The sequence below is a fragment of the Scophthalmus maximus genome, chromosome 14 (assembly GCF_022379125.1).
Source record: "Scophthalmus maximus strain ysfricsl-2021 chromosome 14, ASM2237912v1, whole genome shotgun sequence".
NCBI lineage: Eukaryota > Metazoa > Chordata > Actinopteri > Pleuronectiformes > Scophthalmidae > Scophthalmus > Scophthalmus maximus.
This window is the reverse complement of record NC_061528.1, coordinates 15,669,780-15,695,777: the sequence shown is the minus strand read 5'-3', so window position 1 is coordinate 15,695,777 and position 25,998 is coordinate 15,669,780. Positions and strand designations below refer to the sequence as shown.

Here is a 25,998-nt window from a genome sequence, read left to right as displayed (position 1 = left end):
AGTTATGTTTTAAAAAAGCAAATAAGTGTTTTGCCACACAGATTTTTTTCCCCGAGTAAACCTGTCTATCTTTTCTTTTTTTCCCCCAGAGATAAATGAATGTCTGCAGTTTGACACGTGTCCTCATTACTGTACAAACACCAAAGGATCTTTTAAGTGCACATGTGACCGGAATTATAAGGAAATCACTGCTAACTGCATAGCTAAAGGTATGGTCATGAAGTTGATTATCATAAAGTATATTTCATAGATACTGCATGCATACTAATGTAATGGAATGCAATGTTAAAGTGTTATTGTTTGTGCTAAACTCAAATTGTTGTCTAATACCAAAAAATGGAAGTCAGCCAACTTTCCCTTTGTTTTCTTTTTTTCTTTTTATTATCAACTCACCGCGCAGGACCAGAAGATCGAGTGCTCTACATAGCGAATGACACTGAAATCCGAAGTTTTGTGTACCCATTTAACCACAGCCACGGACACAAACTGCTCACTCACATTGAGGACAATGCCCGCATTATCGGGATGGACACACTGTTTCACCACCAAAAATTTATCTGGGCAACCCAGTTTAACCCCGGTGGGATTTTTTACAAAGACACTCTCGAAAGGAGTCAAACAAAGACAAATGTCAGAAACATTGTAAGTATATTTCATCTGTTGAATGTAGATTTTTTTGTTACCTGTGATCCATACTATACTTAACTCTGTGGTTATTGTCTTTTGATATATTTTATGTCTTAATGATTCCTACATATCTATCGCCCCTGACTGCACGTAAAAGCAAAAGAATGCCATTACTACCCTTTTGGCTCATGTTGCCTGTCAGTTTAAAATAGGGTTATGAAAGTTATTACCACCCATCTTAAATTGTTTTATTGCTCTGTCTTTCATGACTCAAAAACGTAATGTGAATCTATGCACAAAAGTTAAATAGAGCACCTGACTTTACGGCTATTATTGGTTGCAGTGCTCAGACTTCCGTCGCCCCAGAGATATTTCTGCTGACTGGATCACGGGCAACATTTATTGGACTGATCACTCTCGAATGCACTGGTTCAGCTATTACACAGCCCATTGGACTAAATTACGATATTCCATAAATGTGGGCCAGCTTAAGGGACCAAATTGCACCCGCCTGATTACTGACATAGCGGGAGAGCCATACGCCATTGCTGTCAACCCTGCCAAAGGGTAAGTAGTGTACTATTTTCTCTTTTCCTGCCGACAATTATTAACACACGCTCTGTAGACAGGCGTGTGATTGCCCTGGCCACAGTTGGGCTACATGACTTGCATTGCTTGCTGTTGCCTCATAATGTAACTTTTCACTTTATGATGTGAAAGAACTCTGACATGCTAAATCAATGATTATCACAATATTAAGATATACACTTTTGTCTGTTCTTGTTTTACTTTGTCTCAACTTTCAGTTTCTGTCGAGATAATCAATATTATCATGGTTTAATACTCAAATTAAAATGTTGGCATAATTCTAATTGCTCAATAAAGGAAGTAGCTCAATCACGTATATTACCTGTTAGACCAGCTCCATTGAAGGTGCCCTCAAATGACAACAGTCACAACATTCACGTGTTTCTGAGACATCAATTAATCTTGAGGCTTCTCAGTTGTTCTCACTGATGAGAACATTATTTGACCTCAGTGTTCTTTAGTTTGTTAATTGCACTTACAGTAGACCATTCAATATTACATCATCACCAAGGACACAATTATTCATACAAACCTTTACTCATAAACAAAAAATGTGTTATAGTTGTTGCCAATATCACCTTGTTTGCATGGTCTACGCAGGCTGATTTATTAGGGTGCATACTTTGGATACAGTACAAAGTCATGTTCAATGCTGTACTGTCTACAATAGTTTAATGTATATTTTACAGTCTGGGAGTTACAGTATAATCTTTGTCTATTGCAGGATGATGTACTGGAGCGTAATAGGTGATCACTCTCATATCGAGGAATCGGCCATGGATGGCTCGTTACGGAGAGTACTCTTGGAGAAAAATCTCAGGAGACCCACCGGTATTTCATTTAAATTCCACAAATGACTTACATTGTTTCATATTTCTTTCCTGTTGTAACTTTGATACTTGCATCAATCAAAGGTCATGTTGAATGCATTTCCCTTCTCGTAAAGCCTTTGCTCCTCTCTGCCTTTGCTTTGCTACATCGCTTCATATCTTAAACATATCATTAACATAGATCAATGTTGGGAACAGAATAATTAATATTATAATAAAAGTTTTACTACAGAGTCATAAAGTGTTCTGAATAAAATGTGTTAAACTGTTTGACACTTCTAAATTTTACAATGTCATTGCCACCATATGTTGAAATACTTCTGGACATAAAGCAGTACTGTAGGTGTAAAATCTATAGAAGTGAAATAGAACAGACATCATTGTTCACAGCACGGATGTTCTTCCGTTATAGACATAGAAGTGAAAGTAATAAAACCCTGGTAACTTCTGTAACATATTTGATGAACAACCCATCGAATGCACAAAGCACTGTAAGATATTGAATCAACCAAATACATAATTATCTAATACTGCATCCTACACTGCGATTTTACATTTCAACAAAAGAAATATCAAGTGAAGATGTAACCTGCTTCACAAATTTGTAAAGTGTTCATCTCATTAGATCCCATTAGATGCTTCGGTCATAGTGCAATCATAGTGCACTATTGATGTATGTAGCTCTAATGTAGAAGCTCCAATATGGTATCTACAGATATATGAAGCAGTAAGAAGTACATTTTAAAGTAAGGAAAACTTTACAGCCACATGAAATGTGTTGGCGTGTCTATAGGGAGACACTTAGTGGTGAACTAGTTGTGAAGAGCTGCTTTTGCCTCCTTTAATTCAAAGGACCCAAGCTCTGTCTCGTTCTCAAAAAGAGGAATTCATCATTGAAGAAAAAAAGCGCATACTTATTTAAATGCTGCAGCCAGGTGCTCAATCATCTAGTCAGACTTTTGGGAGAAAGTAAAAGTGAGTCATCACTTTGGAATTGCAATGCAATCGTGCCTAAACTCTGCCATCACAAGTGCAGTGCACAACAGATATGGTGGATCTGCTGTGCAAATTTAGACAAAAGAAAAGGCTTCTCCACACGAAGTGCAACCATCACGACTGCAAAGTCTCGTGTATGAGAGGTTCCATGATGATCCCTGTGCAATTTGTCCGGTAAATTAAACTCTGTGCTGTATTCTCCCACAGGGCTCGCCATTGATTATTTCAACCAGCGCTTATACTGGGCTGATCCTGAGCTCTCACAGATCGGGAGCATGAGATTGGACGGCTCAGACCCTCTGGTGACAATCAGTGACAGACACGGTAAAGCCCAGTGCTAGACTAAGCACACCTACTTCTTTTAAACACATATATAGTGCTTCACTTTAGTTTGTGCAACTCTTTTTATGAAGAAATTGTGACAATGACTTTGCTGTCTTCTTCTAAACAAAGTGTTTTGAGATCAATCTGCCCGAGTACTGTACCGTGCTAACCAAAAACACTTTCATTTTCCCTGAGACTGCAGGTGTGCTGAAATGTTATCTGCTTTGACTTCTCTGCTGGATTTGCAGGAATCTCCCAACCATACAGGATTGATCTATTTGAAGACTTCATCTATGGAACTGGACTGAAGCATGAGGTGTTCAAGATCCACAAGTACGGCAAACAGCCTGTGGAATTTTTCAATTTGGGGGTGGAGAAGCCCACGAATGTTTTAATGTCCCACCGTTACAAACAGCAAGATGGTAAGTCGCCATAATAATCTGTTTCTTTCTTTGGCAAGTGTTAAGTTACAGGTATGCATGATGTATGCAGGTATTTTCTTTTGCGTAATTAGAGGATCCCATTTTTAAAGATTCTCCTTTCATGGAAATATATACTTTTTTAGATTTTTATTGTATTTCAATTTAAGTTAAAGTTAATTTCTCATTGCCATGATTAATGACGAAATTAAAAATGTGTCTTTTCATAAAGGATGCCAAGGGTATGCACTCTTTAGACCTGCAGACAACATTTATGAGGAAATGAACCAAAAAAAAGGGATGCAAGGCAAAGCATACACACAGCAGTTGACATTTAGCACTGGCAGTCGACCACACAAGACTCACCTTGAGACAAACCACATTGCCCTGAAAACAGCGTCTTCACTGTCAAAAGAATAAGCAATGACAGAGGTTTAGTTGTCGTTGAGGAAAACTGGAGAGTATCAGCCAAAGAAAGCCTTTGTACATAATTGTGTATGGATGGTCTCTCCCTATTGCTCCTGCATGTGTACATTGCACCCTGATCAAAGGCTCCTCTGCAAGGTTAATGTGAAGACTGCATTCATCTGCTAACAGCCACTTGAACTGATAGAGGTTGAGTTTTGTAAAGGTTTCCATGACAGTGATTGGCAGACCAGTTTGGTAAGGGGCCATCACTGAACGATAACTGCAGTTCAGCAGATTTACACCATGTAATTACTGTATGAAAAATATCTAAGAATTTTACATGACTCAAACAGTCATATGAAATGAACATAACATTGATATCATCTAATTAAATGAAACTTATTGGCTAAATAATACCTAGAAAATGTCACCTGCTTTCCTTGAGCCATGATAGGGTTTGATCTGTTTGACCGTCAGCGTGGTTGGACACAGTAAACCAATGCTACCATGCCCGTCAGTCCACTTCCCTCGTGTAGTAGACCAACTTCAGTTATTTATTATATGTCTGGTGTTAATGATTATAGAGCATCAGACATCACAGCCCTGGTCAGTTTCTCACTTAAAGGGCAGCCGTTCTGTTCCCCTGAGACTCATTAGGTCAGCTGGAGTGGTGTGTAGCGTACGGACAGACGGTTCACGCGGCTTGCAAAAATGACATGAAGGCATAACTTGGGTAAAAACAAAACACAGAGAAAATCATTTGGATTTATTTTTGGGGCTTTCATCCTCATGTGTTGTATAAGGAATCAATTCACTGTATACCATGAATAATTTGTCAGTGACATAAAGGGGGGGGGGGGGGGGACTTAATTATATCCTTTTCCATCCAGCTGACTTTTGACAAGCAGCGGGATACACCTTGGTTGGCAGTCTATCAGAGGGCTGAGATATAGATACAAACAACAATTCACGCTCACATTCACACCTACCTATTTAGAGCTGCCAATTAATCTGACCTGCACGACTTTGGACTGTGGAAGGAAGCTGGAGAAAAAACCCACGCAGGGCACAAAGACAGCATGCAGTCTGCACAGAAAAGTCCACGGTCGAAACAGGGTTCAAACCTCCTTGCTGTAAGGCAATAGTGCCACCCTGTTATTATATCATTTTATTTAAAAAAAAAAGAAGAATTTACGTCGCTTTGAAAATCCATTTCATCGCAGTTTTTAAATGTGTATGTATGAATGTATATTTGTTTGGTGTCATGCAACAATATGGACACAGTTGACTTGGTCTCTTAATTGTTCTGTTAGAAGCCGCATGTTGCTTTTAAGTCAAACATGAAATTGAAAGTTGTGATTACCATACCTCTTTTACATCGCGTGCATGCTAATTATCAGAACTAAACATCATTTTTATGGGGGTTGACTTTACATTATTGTATCAACCCACTGGAGGTAGCAATCAGAATAAAAACGTTAATGGTCCCTGAAGAGAAATTATTTTGTTGTAATTGCACAATACACAGTGAGGTAAAAGTGGGCAATAAGTAATATAAAAACTATGCTAATAATAATAATAATTACACAGTAAATGACCAGAAAAATGTGCAAATGTTGAAAGAAAAAGGTAGAAGTAGCGAGGTAGAATATCCAGGCGTCTTAAAGATTAGCATACAGCCCATTCCAGGGTCCTGTCTCCTCTCATCGGCAGCCCCTAAAAGTGAAAGTGGAGAGAGTCTTTTCCAGTTCTCATTTCCTGGAGATCATGGAGAGCTAACTGGGGTGTAGCATCTCGAGTCTCATGGTAACAGAGAGAATGACGGCACCCAGTGGTTGCTGGGTTAAGCGGGGGTAGTCCCCACAATGGCCGCAAGCTCGTCCATTTTATTGAATTCCGTGAAAAGGGCACTTCAAGGTGACGCTATTCAATTAGACCCAGAGAAATAATATATTCCACAATCCTTGATTATTCAGTCTTGAGATGAGACGTGTGCAGTTATTCATCTGCTTCAGCCTAATGTCTCCCTGGGCTTTAAAGAGAATAACACCCTTCAAAAAAGAAATAAACAGCTTTACTCTGAGATAGAACAAACAAACTTTTCATAAATAAACAGTCTCTCCCATCACAGGCCAGACTGACAGATTAGCAGCGTCTCTCTCTCTTTCTCTCTCTCTCTCTCTTTTTTTAATTGCTCTTTTTTACTTTCTCCACAGCATCAAATCCATGCCTGAGAATGTCTTGTGATTTTATGTGTCTGCTCAACCCAACGGGTGCCAGATGTACGTGTCCAGAGGGGAAGTTACTGGTTAATGGCACCTGTGGTGATGTCAACATCTCGGGTAAAGACTACTCTTGTGTCTTCATGCCACAATTAAGATGGCTCGTGCAGCTGTATGAATTAGCCGAAGCTTTACTAATGAATGCAATGTGTTTTGCTCTGAACGGCACTTAAAACTTAAAGCCCATGGGCCTCCTACAGGGCAGACATTTTGACAAGTCACAGCAGGAAAATCACAGGTGTAAATAATAAAACGTAAGGTGGCAGAATTCCTGTGGCAACTTTAATTTCAGAATGATGGTATTTTCCACACTGGCTCACTGTCACACGGTCATCTCTTCAGATGTGTGATCTGAACAGAGCCATCACGAGTCTTATTCGTAACACCTGAACTTTTCCTATTATGAAATGTCAAAATGTCTGCTCTGAAAAAGGCAGATATTCATCGTCAGATTATTCATTTTGTATGTGTGTCTGTTGAGTCAGCCACCCCCTGTATGTTTCCCACGATCATTCCTGCTCATCCACTTCTTCCTCCACATCTGCCGTTGTCTGACATTAGCAGCAGAGCACTGATTTGATGTGATTGACTGCCACTCACTGCAGCACAGTAAGCAGTATGGGCTTCGTTTTTGTTGAAGGAGAACTGTGCCGCCCACCCTGCGAGAACGGAGGCCGCTGCTTGGCCAATGAGAAAGGAGACTGGAGGTGTTACTGCTGGCCTGACTTTTCTGGGGAGCGCTGTGAGGTCAACCACTGCACAGACTACTGCCTCAATGGAGGCACGTGCATGGGTTCACCTCTTGGTAAGTCTTCTTCGAAATACATTGTCAAACACCATATGAACAATGATTCCTCACTGAATTCCTTTAAGAACTGCATGCCCTTCTATACACCTGAACTTGTTTTTGAGGCCACCCACTCTTCATTTGCATTCATATGAACATTCATTTGAAAAGCATGAAAACTCTTTAAACACAAGCATCTGAGTGCTAATGAATAGAAGGTCCATGTGTTTGTAATTCTGCTTCCGAATCCTTTCTATTGAGCACTGAGCAGACCGAAGTTGATGTGAAAAAAAACATTCACAGCCACAGATATTTTCAATTCAGAGTTACCTGCCCATTTCCTCCTGCACACTGACCCATTGCACCAAGGCATTCAGCTACATTTGTCTTCCTTTAAACTTTCACGCCTTCCTTACCTCGGCTCACATTTGCCACATTACATCTGCCAGTTGAGCAATTTTTGTCGTTGATGCTCGTGTCCACCAAGCCTCAAATATCAACCTTCTCTCAAGTCAAGGTCTCCTTTCATGGCTTCACGGTCCCTGGAACATCCTGTTTTACCCTCACATACACATACAGTGAATGTGTATGGCTATCCTACGATGTCAATGGTGGAATTGAATCAGGATATATGCCCTTATTAAATATGCGATCCTTGATTTACAAGGCTGCATATCATTCTCCCATCATAGCCATTACCCACAACATCTTCCTTTCCATTCGTTAAAAAGATTTACCAAGACAAGGTGCTGATACAGATTGTGTGGCTTATATTCCCACATAAATATTTCTAATGGCAGAGACGTATTAAGTGGTGTGAATATATTAAAGAGTCACTGAGTGACGTCCATGAATTCATTTTGAACCTGAGCGGTGTTTTTCTTTTTGAATAAGACGAAGAAATCACACCAAGATTTGGGAAGATAAAACTATGAGCATTTATTTGTTTATTTCTTTAAATCGGGCACTCTCTGCAGCTCTTTTTAAGTTATAGAATAACATCTGCTTATTTTTTACCTCTGCTTTTGGGAAGCATGTCTACCCAACAGGAAGTAAGCTGATATTTAAAGTTCTTCTTAGGTTTTTAAACAAGCTGTACGTGAAATGAAGAGAAGTCAGGATTGTCACTGCTGCTTATTAAACGAAATGGATTCTGTGAAGATAGAATAGGAATCATCTAATCTACTGTTGGTGACAATCAGCCTTATTTTGTGCAGGATTCACAGGCAAAGTCAAAAATGCTATACCGGCTGATGAGCTGTATTCCTGTTGATGGTGAACAGCTGAGAGGAATATTATAATGTTTTGAAATCTGTTGCAATATCGGAGACGCCGCCTTTTGTTTCATTCATACATTTTAGCTTAGCCAGCCCTGTACACGCATGTTGTTAACTGACAGACTGAAGTTACACCATTGGCACATCGGCCAGCCAAGTGCATCGTCTTTGGCCATTTCTTTCTTCAACATGAATTGTCATGAAGACTACAGCTATATACGACTTGTCTTATTTCATATGGGAATGTTTTTTTTCTGCACTGAGCACGTCTTTGAGGCAAAAAAAATAAAAAATCAGTCTTAATGAATGAACAAAGATGAGCAAGGGAGGATTTAGAGTCAAATGAGTTTCCTCAAGTCCCTGCTTTGATGATAAAAAGGAACCGAAGGCAACCTCACAATCAATTAGAGGCTGGAATTTTTCCAGTTTTATCTATAAAAATACAAGGTGTCATTGAATTCCTGCTCTCATGCCTTTGGCTGGCATTATAATGGAACTTTTGGCAGCAAAGAACACACATTCAACCAGAGACACAGTCACATCTATTCTCATTTATCTGTATTTTTATGACATTAATGGGCAACAAAAACATTTGATACTGAGTTGTTATGCAATTATGAAACCGGAATAAAATAGAAAAATAAATGTAGAGTTCACAAGAGCAAAGTTCCTTACTAAGAATTAGCCAGTGTGTTTCTGAATTGGGCAATAAAAAGGTTCATTCTATATTCTGATTTGTCTGTGTCTTTAAGATAGAGCTTTTTTCAATGTGCAATACAGGTGGTAAAACGTCCCATACTGATATATTTCTACGTTATGTTTTTGTTTTTGATCAAAAAGCTAAAACAAAGATGTTTTATCACGGGCTGGCATTAGCACAAAATTTATATAGTTAGTGAAATCTGAAATATGTAGTATTAGGAAGTTAGTGATGGCAATAACCCAAGCAATCTGAACAAGTAATTATATCCAACAACAGCCACTGTCGGCTTCATTTCACTTGAACCATGTTTCATTTCACTCTCCATTTTCCTTTCCCCTGTAATTTGCCTCTTCGTCCTTCAAGGGCAACCCTGGCAATGTTTGATCCAGGGATTCTCAGTACATGCCCAGGCCACTTCACCAAAGTATGTTGCAGCAGTGTCAGGTTACAGTACACCCATCTTGATTGGGCGAAACTTTGATAAGGTGCATACTTTTACCTTTAGATAAAAGTATTGTATGTATTTGTATGTAAATCTTCCTTGGAAATCTGGTATTTTACAACATTGAACAAGGGTAATTTTCCATTATCAACTTGGCTGCTTTGCTGCCTAAAGTTTCATTTAGGCTTTTTTGAAATATTTTCTTAATTTACAATTAAGTCAACATCAGTATTACACTTTTTCACAACCTGAAGCTAGCTCCAACTTTAAAATGATTCATCATTGTTCACTTGAGTATTACAGAAATCACCTATCCGGGTTCTGCCTGATTAGAAAGCTTTAAAGTCCAGCAGTCATTGAGTTAACGGAGAAGTGGCTGCAGGGAGGGTGATTGTCTCTTGGATATTTCAAAGCCAGATTACCCCTGGCACTGGAATTGTGAAGTGTGAAATTACCAAGGAGTGTAGTATGACCTACATGGCGAGGCCTGTATCCATGGCAACTTAGTGGTCTACTCTGCAAGCAGCGTTAACGGTGTTCAGTTCAAGAGTCCCAGTAAGACATGACAGTTAGACAGTGAGCCAGCATGACAATACCAGGAACCTGAAACTGAAGCTGCCAAATGGAGTTCCAGGATAATTAATTGCAGCTATATACATCTATACCTTTCCTACTGTGACATGTCAAAGTGTTTTCTGCGAAAAAGGCCTATGTGGAGTGTGGTAATGTAAGGAGCTGACTGAAATATCTCCACCTGCCTGATAACGAATTACTCTTACTAACAATAAATCACACATTCTTTTCCAATCAACAGCACAAAGCTTGCATGGAAAATGAGTTACACTATAGTGATCATAACTCTGATCATCTAAACTGCAATGACAAGTGGGACAGATTTATATGTCAGGGTCATGTTCAAAACTAACTGGGAGAAATGGAGCATGAGATTTAAGCTGCAACTAGATTTTGTCTGACCGTCGTGTTGAATATGGAGCTGAGCCTTAAGCTAAAGCTCTCCGTTTACATGCTTGTACTATTTCAGACCATGTCCTGACTCTTGGCTGTAGGCATGATCTCTGTGACTGAAACATTAAAGCTGCCACAATCAATATTTTATATTAATAGTGGATCTAATGAATATGTGTGCGTGTCTTCCATAGTAAGCATCCCACAGAGAATTATCATCTTCCTCTGCATTCCCCTCAGCTTTGTTGAGGATTTCAGAGTCTGTGAGCCCACTATCTTTGTTGTTACATTACTGTTTTGGTTCACACTCATTTACTGTGATACAAACCCCATGTAGGCTACTGCCCAGGAGCAAATGGCACAGGACACATACAAGGTTTGTAAAAACCCGCTGAACCTGGTGGGGCATTGAGTAGCCAATGAGCCAGATATTCCCTCTGGAGTTGGTGGAGACCAAAATAGAGAGAAAGAGAGAGGAAGAAACAACAGGTGTCAGGAACCGATGTACAGATGAATGTTAATGTTACTCTGTGTCTGTAAGGTAATTGTATCTGCTAGGTAATAATGAACCGTTAATAGAAGCCTCCTGTGTCATCATTTGAAGGATGACTGAAAATTAGGGGGATGTGAGAGGAGAGAAACACGGCGTGAAGGTCCCAAGCTAGACATCAATTTTGGACATTGCAAACGAGTTGTCAAAACAATATTCTAATGTTAGGTGCCTTGGATAAGCACTGAAACCTTGAGGCTGGGCATGGGGTGCACCCTTTAATTGCAGGAAAATAGTATTTAGACACATTAGCATGGTCAACATTTTTTATAAAAGAGTTGCATGGTTTTAGTCCAATTAAATTACGAGACTGAAGGTCAATTTGGAGGGTCCTACTGATTTGGATGTATCTGATTCACAGACGGGAGAGTTGTAGCTAATTGGAGGTACCCAGTGGTCTTTCTTCTCAGGCATGGACTGTTTGATGTATAACATAAACATATACAATAGAAAAACTAGGAAAATATGACAAAAGCAAAACAGTAGGTACAACCACGTCTCCCATGGTGAAGCCAGTTGAGGTCACCAGGCCATCTGATTAGGATGCTTCCTGAACAGCTACCTGCGAGAGGTATTCCAGACATGCCTGACAAGTAAGGGAACCGTGGGCAGACGCAGAGCACACTTGCATGCATCTTGTGTCTGACCTGGAATGATTTGGGTTCCCCCTAGGTGGACTTAAAAATAAAAATGGTCACCTCTACCCACACATGGATTTGTCTAAAAATAATGAATGGGACGTTGGATCTTTGCCTGTAATCTGACCAAACTACTGGATATATTTTACTTCTACTGCCGTACTGCACCTGTCGTGGTGATTGTTGGAATATCATTTCCACACAAAATGTAACTGACTGAACCCACAGGATTTGTCTACACAGACAATACTTGTGAGGGAAATTATCTATTGTTGTTTTTTTGTCCTTTCATGCTCTTTTTGTCTCATCTTTTCTTTTTATTTATGTATTTATTTTCATCTAGGTAAACCCACCTGCCGCTGTAATGTTGGTTTCTCTGGTCCTTTCTGCGAGAGAAGGATTTGCGACAACTACTGTTTGAATGGGGGAACGTGCGACATCACTCAGGGCAACCAGCCGGTGTGCCGCTGCATGGCAGAATATACCGGGGACCGTTGTCTTTACCGTGAGTCCTACACCCACTACTCGGTGGCAGCAAACACAACAAATAATTGGTGTCATGCATTTAGCCATCATGATTGACATTAGTCTTTCAAGTCTAGCCGCAAGAGCAACCACAACAAAGAAGCACTGATTCCAATTCAGTTTTTCCTCATAAAATCTATAGAACTAACCATTTCAAAGTTCACACACACACACACACACACACACACACACACACACACACACACACTCACACACAGTGTGGAACAAAAACAATCCCCGCAAGTATTTTCTTTCAAAAAACACCATATTTGCCTCTATTTGCAGATAAACAAACTTAGAGTACCACCAACAAATAACCTTTGGATGTTTCTGTGTTGAAGTCATAATCTCTTTTCCTTTGCAATGCTTTGACATAATGGGTGGCATCATTAGTATTTTCCTGCTCATGCTTGCCCAAGGGGTAATGTCGTTTCATCTGTGGCTAAGATGTCATTTGATGTGGATAATTAAGTCCCATTAAAGTCGTGTACAATTCTGATATACCAGTTCAAACTATGTTCCCAGTTTCTCACTATACACTGTCCCCTCTCTCATTATGTCTTTGAATGTGGAACAGACATCTGCCATCACTACTGTGTGAACTCCAAGGCCTGCACGTTGTCCAGCAGTGGCTATGTGGAGTGTGTCTGTCCTGCCCGGTTTGAGGGAAACAAGTGCGAGGTGGACAAGTGTCTCCGATGCCACGGAGCTCCGTGCCTCATTAATGACGAGACGGGAGATGTGGTCTGCAAGTGAGTGCTTGGTATCTAATCACTATTGGGGTTTGCATGTCAATGCTGACATGAATAAACAGCAAGAAATTGCCAATAATTCGAAGGGAAATGTTAAAAGATGATCATGTCATAATGTTATCTTGGTTACAGTGATTTGGATCTGCAAAATCAACCTTGAACATTTACTCATCCAGGGTGATGATTGCTCATTATAGAAAAAAATTCAGAAGATATTTTGTAGCATGAACAGATTAGCCTAACAAACATGCTTTGTTATCCTCTGATGACTGCAGGTTAGCACAGACTCGGTGTCTGCTGGTAAAATGTCCAGCAATCTACAGAATCTGGGCTAGGAAACATTAAAGTGACACATAATACATAAATATACAGTCTGCGCCTACTCTTGTGACATGACTTAAAAAATAATATTGAATCACATTAATGTTATAACCCTGCAGGTAAACACACATGTCGTACTAAATCTCATTTGCTGTGTATCTCCACACGTTGTCTTTGAAAAATCGTTGTCTGCTTAGTTTGATTCCCTTTTGTCAAATAGACAGGAAGTCTGTGAAATGAAGACGATCGAGCAATCCGCCATGTTGAATGGTTTAAATGTGATAATGTCAACAACAAAATATTCCGATTGGTTAGATGTATACATGTCTGAAGTGAAACTTTCAAACAACTCAACCTTGGTCTGAAAAAATACAAGCTGCAACATGTGAAAGCTTGCATTGACTAAATATACGTTCAAAAAATACAAATAACTGCAATTAATTGCACACAAAAATGCGTCTAGTGTGTGAGGTTTTGGTAATGTCAGTGAATTAGAAGCCAGACGAACTGCGCTTCGTTATATGAATTATGCATGTTTGACAAAACCGCCGCTGAGTCATTTTCCGTTTCTTGTAAAAGTATAGCTTTCACGCCTGTCACTTACATCCATTATTTCTTCACCCTGCAGTTGCACAAATGGCAGAATAGCACCGAGCTGCCAGTTGTGTGACGGATATTGCTACAATGGAGGCACCTGTCACCTGGACCCCGACACCAACCTGCCTTTCTGTCAGTAAGTCACTGCTTAATGGGTAAAGGAAAGTGGGGGGAAAAAAATGAATGTTCTCCCCTATCATTCACGCTCTCACAGTTTACATTCAAATGCTGGCTCTCTGCCCCAGGAGGCCTCAGAAGCAGAGCTGAAAATCATCACATGGTACCACTTCCTGTCTTCAAGAACAGTGCGAGACAGATGTCTGCCGTTTAAGTTTATTGAAGTTCTGATGTCACTATGTGGAGTCCGCGGCACAGCGGGGGGCTGAGTGCGAGTACACCGTCTTATGCTGTGACACCTCACTGTGACTTAAGGTTTTTAGGCTGATAAAAAAGAGGGTTTCAAACCCTTTTAAAGCCTGCCATTCTGAGCATATCACAGTGTTCCTCCTTGCAGTTTAAGAGCGGATGTCAGGCCTCTCTGACTCTTCAGTAGTAGCTTTTAGAAATGTACCCTCTTAAAAAAGAAAAAAAAAAAAGGAGATGAGGTATTTGTCAGTGGTTGAACATGTCACAAAACTCGTACTCAAAGGGCTGCCCAGAGATTAATACCACCTCTGCTATAATCACATGCATTGCTATGTTAAACTCTCTCCAAGGAGGAAATTGGAAATCCATTTCAGAAGCCAACTCTGTATTTATTGAACTGCCCATTGTCCAGCGTAGTTAAATTGAAATTGGGGATCATCTATCACAAATTCCAGGGGATAGAATCAATTTCTATGCAAATGATCCCATCTTATTCAATGAGGTTAACTGATCCTGATAATGTGGTTTATTATTTGCTGCAACGAACGATGGGATTGTGTGAGATGATGGATATGTCTGTGTCAAGAAATCATAATGTTTGACCTTAATACTCTGAGTAAATGTAGGTACCATCAAGCCCTCCCAAAGTGTCAACCTTGCGGGGCACAACATTTCGGTTGTAATGATAATTTTTTTGCATTAAAGACCTTAAAATGGTTGAAGAAATGTTCAAAATGCATGAGCACTGTAGTAAGAAGAACTATAGTAAACTTTCAAGCCTCCACTGTCATTCACTGAGAATTATGTGAATTGTCTTCTTCAAAAGCAGTTTGACTGTACAATAGGTCTTTTTCTCTCTACAGTGAAGAAAATCTCAGAGGTGGCTTAGCACTTGCAGTTATATTGCACAACAGTGGGAGTATGTCTCCTTTCTCAGATATGTTCTTCTTAAAATATGCTCTTGATGTGGCACCATGTTTATGTCACTTTGATTTGATTGATTTTTTTTTGTATGTCATTTTATTCCTAAATAATATTACGTCCAGACTAACTTTATATTGTTGTATTTGCAGGATTGGTAAACAGTATCCAATGGACCTCAGGTCTCATGTTCTTCTCGAATGAAATTACATAATATGGTTTTATTGTTAAAGTTGAGTTAGAGTTTGTATATGACATCCATATATGAAAGGATTTTGCTTACTTATTTCCTGTATGAAATTTTTTTGCTGCAAAGCCGAGTTGCAAAGATTTTTCCTCCATATTTTTTCACAGTCTACCAATTCGCAAATCTCTATACTGAAACATCACAAGGTTGAATCAATTCAACTAGTTCAATGTTCAATATTGTCAAAATTCAAAACAATTATAGAGACAAAATAATGGATTTCATCTCTGGCCTTCCTCTTTACCACTAGCTACCATGTTCAATTCATCAGTACGTCTGAAAAATGAAAAATAAAATGTCTACCTTGAGTTTACGTTCCATAATCTGCGACAAATCAGCATCCATTATAGATAGACACTTGTGGCTGCAAATGTAAACCTTCAACATTTTGACAAAGTTCAACAACAATCACGGTAAAAAACTTCAGCTGTCCTGATAATGTACAAGCGCAGTAGTGCTGTTACTTATGTCATTGTATCTTGGTTTCGTCCCTATCCCATGTTTGTATTTTTTAGGGATAATCAACTGGCAACAAATATTTATTGGACGTCTTATTATGAATACACCTTTCAGAGCTGAAAGCACTTTAACAAACTCTTGCCTTGCAGATGTCTTCTTCACGTGGTGAGCAGCGACGTTGATTTGTATATTATTTATTTGCCAATTTGCTTGATGCAGACATGACTTACTCCATATTATGAGTGAGGCTGCGGACAGGGCTGCGTGTCAGTCTCCATCCATCAAGCAGCCAACAGTTGAACAATATACATTTTCTGGGCCCTTTTATCACTCCCAACACAATGTTTTGCAGCTGCACGTCAGGGTTCAAGAACCAACGTTGTGATGAGCTGGCCAACCCCTGCGATTACTTCTGTCAGAATGAGGGGATGTGCACATTAACAGCTCTTAACAAACCACGCTGCAAGTAGGTCCCTCTCACCTCTCCAGTTGTATATTCAGAGCCCACTCACCCCCGTTGTCCACACTCCTACCCCGACTCCATCCGGCCTCATTCCAGCCTCAGCCTCGGTCCAGTACATGGGCTCGTCGTCACAGTGCTGACCTGTAGCAACTTATCATGTAATATGAAATGGTTAAAGTGATGACTTGTGAAAAAGCAATTCAAAAATAGTTTAAGTATAGTAGAAAGATACTGTTATGACATTACATTGCTTATGTTGGAATACTTTTTATGCGGTACTGTGAGATGACGACAACACTCCAGGGTCAAGCAGGGCTAGTTCATCAATACGGAACATGTATGCATCATGAGCATGCTGGTAAAGCTTAGCGGGTTGCACTGCTGACTTTGGTACATAAGGTCGGGGTTTGATGCCCTTAGGCAAGGCCATTAATGTGACCAGCGTACCTCTGATAAGAGTCAAAGATTTATGAGTGTATGTTTATTGGACAAAGGCGCCAGCGAAATGAATGTATCGTCATTCCTACACTTTATTTTTTGTATGGATTAAATAAAGTAAAGCGATATCTTAAAGCTTTGTAAGGCAGATTACAACCTCGTTGTTGAATAGACCTACAACCAATCAGAGCAATGCAGCGTGTCACATAGTCAGATAGGTTAACTAACCTTTTGTAGACTTTAGATTTCTTTTGCAGTAAAGACACGGAAGTGCAATCGTATTATATAACCCTTCAAGAAAGCACCTCCCGAAAAGGTTGAACTATTCCTTTGAGGATAGATTAATTATCATTTCTATTATGGATGCAAGTGGTAGCAGTAGTAGCACAGCAGCAGTTTGGGACAGTACAATGAGACATGTTCCTATGAAACTAACATCCTTTACTGAAAAGCTCAAATTAATTTTTTTTTATTATATTGTGGGGAGATATTAAGGCACTTATTACATTATCAGTTGCTGCATGACAGTACTTTTCCTGCCCCTCACTGCCACCTATTCACCCATCTCATGCAGTCCTCACACAGAAAACCAGGGGGGCGACTAAAACATGACACTGTCTTTGTGATTTTGGAATCAGTGTGTGCATTTGCAGCCTGTGCATGATGACAAGTTGAATGTTTGTTCTTGATCAGTCCTCACGCAAACACGCCGCATACCTTTACGTTCGGCCGAACATCTCATCGGTAATTGGTGTTTATCTTTAATTCCTTCACCAAAGGTTGAGGATTTCCACACTGCACAGAGAATTAGTCTTTTGCGCGGTTTACACTTCCCTAAGCAGATCAAACTCCCCAATGCCCCCTATTTCCCATTAAATTTCATGTTGCTGTGACATTTCATTTGACGAAGGCGTGATTCATTTCCTATGGGTAAGGGGCTGCATTCTTATTTTTGATAGCTTGATGTTCTGATTCTTGGAGTGCATGTAATTTAGGGTAATTTCATTCTGTCATCATCCAGTCACACCCACCAGATCACTCAAGCTTTACAGACCCATCTGCGTCAGTCGTGTGAAATTAGACATCACCTTCTCTAACAAGGGTCATACATCACGCCCATCAGATCCCATTGAAACACAAAACGAGATGACGACTTCTTGTCCCGCTGTCATCCCTTGATTGTTTTTTCTACACTGAATATTCAATATGTAAATTTGCACCGCCGTGTATGGACACAACATGTATATACATAGTGCTCTCTCTCCAGGTGGTGTTTTGTTTTTTGTTGGATCAAAGCACTCCATTGCAAGTCTGAATCATAATGTGTCGTACTTGTAAGCCACAGTCACATCGTAGCGCAGTTCATTTTGCAAAGGTGTTTTCTCAGCAGGCCTTCTACTCTGAAAAGTATGCTAATGATGGTTTTATTTATACTTCTATTTTGACCTCCTTCAGATGTTCAGCCAATTGGGCAGGAACACAGTGTGAGAGACCCGCCCCTAAAAGCAGCAGATCAGACAATACCAGCGGAGGTGAGACTTGGGAATTTCAAGAGGCCTTATTATAAAACCTCACATTTTCCCATGTGAATAAATGTATACACAATGCAGGTCCCATAGTAGTTGAATGGTTACTTGCACATGTAAAATTTCCACATTTTCGATCATCCTGTCGTCAAGTTAATTTTAGAAATGCAGTGAAGTCCTTTAAGTAAACTGAATATGTTAATGACAACACTCTAATATTCTGATGCAGAGCTCTACATAGCGTCTTACCTTGACTACTTCTTTTTCACCTGGAGAATGAATGTATAGCTGTGCAGTCAGCTTATCCACTATAAAACACATATTTTCTGAGGTGGCCTTTTTCTTTGCAGCCACAATCGGCCATTTCGACATAGAAAGTGTCACTAGTAGTTCATTATTCATGACTCCGCTGTCTCTCTTCTGTCCCCTAGGGAGCATAGCTATCATTGTGCCTCTGGTCCTGTTGGTCATCCTGATTGTGATGGTGGTAGGAGGTGTTTATATCTGCAGACGGAGGCAAAGGTGAGTAAAGACGCGAATAAATACAATATGAATCAAATGAAAAATAATGACAGATCTAACACTACACGACTTTGAAGATGAATGGACACCTTTGACTTCTCCATGAGGTGTGTTTGCCTGTTTCAGCATGTTCTGCAGGAACGCTTGACTTCTTGGTCGCTGGTTATTCAGGGGTTTTTTTAGCTCTGCACAGCATACGTATGCACTGCTAATGTACCAAGTAGTAGAATGTGATGTGATGTGTGGAGAGAGAGAGGCACTGTGTTGACCTGCATGTTGTCTCATGTTAATTATGGCCGGCTCCACACACACCTCAGGGGAAAACGTGTCCAGAGGCAGCCCATGACGAACGGCGGGATAAACGTGGAGATTGGGAACCCGTCATACAACATGTATGAAGTGGACCATGACAACCATGCCGATGCAGGCAGCCTGTTGCGACCGAACTTCACGCTGGACCCTCAGAAGGTTTGCTCATTTGTCTAATTATTAGCACATCGTCGGCAGACTAAAGCTTCACATATGTGTCTGAAACACACCTGAAAGTTTTTGTAAGTCTCTTTGGTTATTCAATGCAATATATAAATTACTGTCGCCACCATGGAAACATGTTTTAAATGAGATCACAAGATTAACATTATTTTTCTCATTTTTTTTTTCTGCAACACAAACTGCTCAGATTCAGCAAGAAACTGTATTTGTTATAAAAAAACATACCATTTTATCTTGTTATATCAAAAGATGTTCTGAGAACTGAGCCGTTGCAAGGTCGTTCAAGATCACTGAAACCACATCCACACAATATTACAAGTGCACAAAACAATATGACGACAATTCCCAGCTACACAAAATGAGACGTGTTTTGTAGCTACAACAATACAAAGTCCATGCTATATACTGTAATTATTCAATCTTATGATATTATAGATCAGATGTATTATACAGTATGATTGGTCCAGTCTGCATTACCTTTTTGACACATTGACTGGATATTTATCTCATTTTTGTTTTGTTTTTTGATATAGCATCATGATGATTTTTCATGTTATACTACAGCCCTGTTTTAAGAACATAATTGTCCTCTTATATTGGAAAGTGCAATGTTGTAAAAGAAAAAAAAAACAATTATAATTTGTCATTTAGCAGTCACAAGAAATCACATCATAACATGAAAAGGAACTTGTTATAAAATAATGGCTCAAATTAATCCTTTCAAGTAACATTTAATGTCTTTGGAAAAGATGTCACAGGAAGACATTATCTTAAACTACATTATATGCCGCTGTTGTGATCTGTCAATGTGCTAAGAATCCAGTATGACGAGAATTACACTATTTCCAGACAAATTAATTTGATTAGGCACCATATGCTTTGAAGAGGATTTATGCATCCGTCTTTGACTAGTATTTCAGTCGCCATGTGCGTTCATGTCTTTAAAGTCATCCATGATTAATGCTGCAGTTTTTTAAGTGTGTGGCGTGGGAGGAGCCGATTTGAGTGACCTTGATTGGTGCCGATTCTTATCACATGATCATTAACATTTCGTTGCAGGTGAGTCACCGCTGCACAAGCATCTGAAGCATAGTCAATTCCAAGGACACCAAAAACGATTCATCAACAATTTTACAGCTTTATAGAAATAATTTTGTGTTTGTGTTTCACTTGTCTCTGCTCCAATTTCTGTTTCGGCATGATATCTGGCAGCGGGACGGATCAATCGAATCACATTAGGCTCTGCAAAGATTTTGTAAAAGCTGACTAGTGCGAAAGAAAGTGCATGTGCCGTGAACCAACGGGACGTTTCATCTGGCTGGTGATTTATTCTGTTAATGGGCCTCGGTCCCAGTCTAACACTCGCAAATGAATCATAACACTTTCTCTGATGTTATCTCGCTCACCTGCTCGAGCTTGGGGCCTAATGCTGTTGCTTTATCCTGCCAACTTTGTCATCTGCTATTGTCGGCCCAATCTGGCTGTATTTTTCAAAAGAGTCACACTGGCCTGAATCTAAACTAGCTCCTGTTTTCCACTACACACTTTCAGTCACTTATAATAACATACTTTATACTGCATTCAATGCAATTTTACCATTTTTTTTGACGGAATTCCTATAATAAACCGGAGCTGCACTGATTAGGGAGTTTGCACATGTAGATAACATTAGACTGTGAAAGTTGTTTGATTTTAACTTGGCATCATGAACACAGATGGTGCTTGTTGTGTTGCAGGGCTGGTGTGTCAAATCCACTGACTCTCGCACCTTGGGCATGAATTCTGTGCCCAAGGAGGTAATCCCTGGACAGGTGAATTTCATAAACTTCACTCCATGTTTGCAGAAGAATCCATAATGAGAGCGGGGGGGTCCTCCTTGTACAGATTGTAGGCGATCACTGTGCAGTTACCATGGCGAACAAGTTGATATGACTGTGTAACACATTAATATTCACATTGAAACTTGTGTAAAATGTAAATCGGACCAAAGTGAGTCATGGTAACATTCACAGTGCACAAAGCTGTTTCCTCCATCATTCTGTGAAATCAGTAGAGTAACTGTATCATCCCAATCTTAAATCAAATGAGCTTCTGAAGCTTTTTTCATAGGGAACCAGACCTGCATGTCTTTGTGTTGAACTGTCTGCATGATGCCATCTGTACGTAACATGCTTGCTAAGTAACAGTCAACCAGTATGTATGTATCTTGTGCTTTTGTTTGCTCTGCTTTTAACAATGTAAATATTTTTACTGAGAACTGGATATTCCAAGTTTTTTTCAAGTTTGAAATGGATTAGATACGCAGTAGTCATGTCTGCCACTAGGGGTCTCTTAATCGAAACAATAAGAAATGAGGTTTGTTATTCAATGATTTATATTTGAGGACGTTGTGAAGTATCACGGGGTTGTGTTTTGTCACAACCACTGCCAATCTATCTGACATAACTCGGTCAGAACTCATTTTCACCGACGAAGTAGAGTGTTAACGTTTCAATCATGTTACAGTTTGTCACATATTCACATTATGTTGTTTCATTCGAAGGAAATAGCCCAAGGTAGCGTTAACTAACACAATGTTAGTTCACTGACACCCTTGCAAAGTTCTCTCCATCTTGGAAATACCAACCTCATCACACACATTTTATTCCTCTTCCTGTGCCATAATCTTCTCGGTCATTTGTTTCACGCTTGTGTTTTCGAACCATCACACGTGATCAATACAACAGGAGAATGAAATAAAACAACAACAGAGGGGCTAACTAGTTTACAGACTAGTAAAGCCACCAACAGGCGACCAGATGAAACGGATCTTTATTTAAAATGAGGGTTTTCTCTTGGGTTGAAAATGGTGGGAAACATTTGGGATTATGTACAGTAAGTGCACTACTCAGAATCAGAAATACTTATTATTGATCCGTGGCTGAAATTGGCTTTGACAAAATACATAACAAAGGTCTTGTCATTTTTATTCATCAAAACGTGGAAATGTTATATTTTACACCATAATTGACTGTGTACTGCAAAACAGTCGAATGGATTTACAGAAACCTTCGGGGGATTCTAACCTGCTTTGGTTTCTTTCAAACTGGCCGCTAAACTCTGCTCTAATCAACATATTTTCCAGACGCAACAGGCAACCGTTTTCAGATGAAACATAAACTGTCACGTTTTCTGGATTTGATTGAAATAGGCATCTGTCTGCTTCAACAACTTTGTAGGGTGACAACACGTTGTTCTCAACTTGGTCTGTTGTCCCCAAGTGGCCAAGAAAAGAAACAACAGAGTTCTAATTCTGCTTTAAGGATTTCACTGTTCTGAAGTAATCTACATGAAAAAATATTGACCCTTTCTCTTCCTTCCTTCCCTCCCTCCCATGCAGCCCATGAACTACTCCAACCCTGTGTATGCAAAGATTTATATCGATGGACAAAACTGCAGGAAGCCAGTCATCAGTATTGACGAGAGGAGAGAGCTACTCCCAAAGAAATTAGAGGGGACAATTCACGAAACCGCCGCATAGCCTAACTTTACACTTTGTACGTCTTTTTTTACCACAGTGTATAATGTATAATATGATGGAGGAAACAAGATTTCCTTCTATTTCCTACGAGGCGCTTAGGTTCGGCTGGTTTAGCATCAGCATAATGTCCTTGTTGGTGTGCTGAAGGGTTTAATTTTCCATTTGCCGTTTGCTTTCTAATGTTTGTCAAACATACGTCATACAGCACCATACTGTATACTATATGACACTGAAGTAAAGCTGCTGATTTGCAAAAACTTTATTAACACCATAAGCCACACTAGTGCACAGTTTAAACCTTAAGATGCAGTGCTGAAATGTGTACCCATAACTGTTTCTAGTTTAAATGGAATAAGGACACTGTCTTTTTGTGAAGGTCATGAAGGCAGGTTAGGCTCCATTTTTCTGGACAAATATATCGTAGAGAAAAGGTACGTTGGTTATTTCTAAGGCTTCTATTTTTTTTTTTTTCATGTCATGCGACATGTGGACTACAGAGCTTCACAACCGAGCAGTGCAGCTTGGTACTTTTGAGGCCTTTTTTTTTTCTTTTTCTTTCCACGGTGGATCTACTGACTGGATTTCCAGTGAAGGCCATAATAATCACGATGATCCTTTCTCACACAGTATGTAATTTCATAGGTCTTCTGTCTTTTCCATTTTCACGGATTTCAAGCTCCATTCACCCCCGTTTCCACAGTGATAGACCGTATGAACTATATCTTTGGGTGAAAGAGATTGAAGCCCACCTTGAATGTTCTCCGATCAGATTCCCGGATCACGTACTGTACACTGAAGAGACAGATACTGAATACCATATTTTTCTAGGTTATATGTCAACAGATGGATTGAGGATGTAAACAAGGAAGAAATTTACCACAGTCACAAAAAAGGTTATCAAGAGTTATTATAGAACACATCTGTTACTTGGGAAAGGGAAGATGATAAATATAAGAAATTTTATAATTTTGTATTTGATTTGTATGTCGTTTGGCTGCTTGTATTTTGAAGAAATGTACTAAATGTAAGTAATTTTTTATATAAAATGTAAATCAATATTGAATAAAGGGGGCTTATTTCCACGTCGTGTTCCTTCCTCAGGTCGAAGCAGTTCACACCTCTTCCTACAGTGTCAAACAACAAAGTAGCTCACACCACAGGGTGATCGGATAAGCATTGAGTAATGTGATATTTCAGTAGCAGCGTGTGTGTTGTCCTATCAGCCTATTCAACCTGTGATCAAAGTGGCAAAGTCAATCAGCAGTGTGAGGGGTTTTTTTTTACCTGCTGCGCAGAGGAAGGTAGCTGATGGGAGATTACTGCCCTCCCAGTGTGTCCAGGAAGGACAACACCCTTTGTTACCTGGCGTGGGGCACACGGTGTCAGGGCCACCTGCAGAATGATAATTCAGCCCTTTGCTTGTTTTACAATGGCTTTCTCCCCGTACACTTCACTTCCTACCTCACCATGGCAACCAGAGGAGGCAGCGGCACTCCAGCTCTTTCTCCATCTGTCTGTGCTATCAGCTGGATCTGCCAGCACACCCGTCCTAGCACATTTTGACAATGTACAAAGAGATACCGCCATTTTCAGCCTCCTTAATTTCCCTCCACAGTAAAGCTCGCAATTAGGGCACAAGCCATGAATCTGCAGCGGTAACGAGAGAGAAATGTTAATCGTGGACTGATTACATTTTCTACTAAATGAATAAAACGACAAATAACACATAGATGAATGGACTTCCCATGCTGGCAAGGATTTTGTTTGCTACACGCATCGTTTCTATTCTTCTAGGGAACTTACAGAGCCACGTGGACGTCATTAGAAAGAGGGCAGTCGTGAAGTGGGTGACCACTTCACCTCCTATGCCAGATTAAAGAATGTTGAGGATGTTATGTGGTTGTTGATCAGATGTATTTTTTCTGTTGGATAAGCTCAAGTAACCACTTTTATGCTGTAACTCTGCTCTGCTGTAACTTTAGTCCAAAACAATCACATCCAGTTAGCTACTTCACACTGTTTAATGTTGATTCTGCATCCACGTGTGAACATCTCGTCGTAGGATTACTTTTTGTAAAGTATTTGACGAGGTTGATTCTGCCACCTTGTATCTCGCTAGAACTGGTGTTCAGGGTTCCGGAAGTAAACATCTAGTTCATTTTCAGAACAGGCATGTCAAGAACATTGGCATTTGGAGCGTTTTCAAAGTTTGGATACACATGAAACTCTACCGGTTGAATCATTTCCATAGAAAAAAGATGAGCAGCTCCATTATTTAAAAAAAAAAAAAATTCTTTCTTTGATAAAAAGGCGAGCCTGTGTTCATGAAGGAGAAGAGTCAGCTCCAGCTTCCCAAGAGCATTTCACTGAGCATTTTTTGGCTCATGCTTACAGATTTCATGACATGTTGAGCAGTTTATTCACAATAAGACTCCGGGTTAGATTTAGATGAATCGAGCGAAGTTTCTTCTTTCTCTGATCTACACATCCAACTGTCGTCTTCTACAAGGCCCCTGGTTGTTGTAGTTGTAAGAAACTGATGAAAAACAATTCATAGTATCCAGGAGGGTTTTTTACATTGAGGACCATAATATATATATATATTTATTTTTTTTAAACAAAAGCACATAAAATATTCTACTCAACTATAGTTCCATGATGTAAACAGTGAGCCTGGCAATATGAGGGCTGGCAACGAGACATGTCCTCAATGAGTCCAGAAACGTTTTACTGTAAATAAGTATAAGGGCTTTTCACGGTGATTTGCTCATTTTTGCCTTAGTAACTGTTTTTTTTTTTATTGCTGCCGACCACTTTAATAGCATATGTCATGTTATGATGATGACTACCGTGCATCTTTGGCAGTCACTTTTGTTCCATACACAATTATTGCAAAGCAGTCCAGTTGAAAAAATGCATTCATTTAATTCCAGCTCATCTCCAATGACACGTCGCTGGCTAATATATTCGTAGTTTGAATTGTTTCAGGTCCTCTTACACGGCACTATACTG

General features: G+C 39.7%; 1 protein-coding gene across 1 annotated transcript in view; it reads left to right on the top strand.

Moving 5' to 3' along the window:
- lrp1bb (low density lipoprotein receptor-related protein 1Bb) overlaps positions 1–24,068 on the top strand; it is a 222,588-nt gene extending 198,520 nt beyond the window's left edge. The window contains exons 76-91 of the mRNA XM_047337429.1: positions 90–209; positions 401–642; positions 971–1,194; positions 1,940–2,046; positions 3,249–3,365; positions 3,614–3,787; positions 6,409–6,534; positions 7,115–7,279; positions 12,181–12,342; positions 12,940–13,114; positions 14,064–14,168; positions 18,382–18,458; positions 18,884–18,974; positions 19,292–19,442; positions 21,203–21,277; positions 22,846–24,068. Of these exons, the coding sequence (XP_047193385.1) occupies positions 90–209; positions 401–642; positions 971–1,194; positions 1,940–2,046; positions 3,249–3,365; positions 3,614–3,787; positions 6,409–6,534; positions 7,115–7,279; positions 12,181–12,342; positions 12,940–13,114; positions 14,064–14,168; positions 18,382–18,458; positions 18,884–18,974; positions 19,292–19,442; positions 21,203–21,277; positions 22,846–22,986 (2,252 nt within the window). The 3' untranslated portion in view covers positions 22,987–24,068. The remainder of the gene's footprint in view (positions 1–89; positions 210–400; positions 643–970; positions 1,195–1,939; positions 2,047–3,248; positions 3,366–3,613; positions 3,788–6,408; positions 6,535–7,114; positions 7,280–12,180; positions 12,343–12,939; positions 13,115–14,063; positions 14,169–18,381; positions 18,459–18,883; positions 18,975–19,291; positions 19,443–21,202; positions 21,278–22,845) is intronic.
- Positions 24,069–25,998: the final 1,930 nt, after the last annotated feature.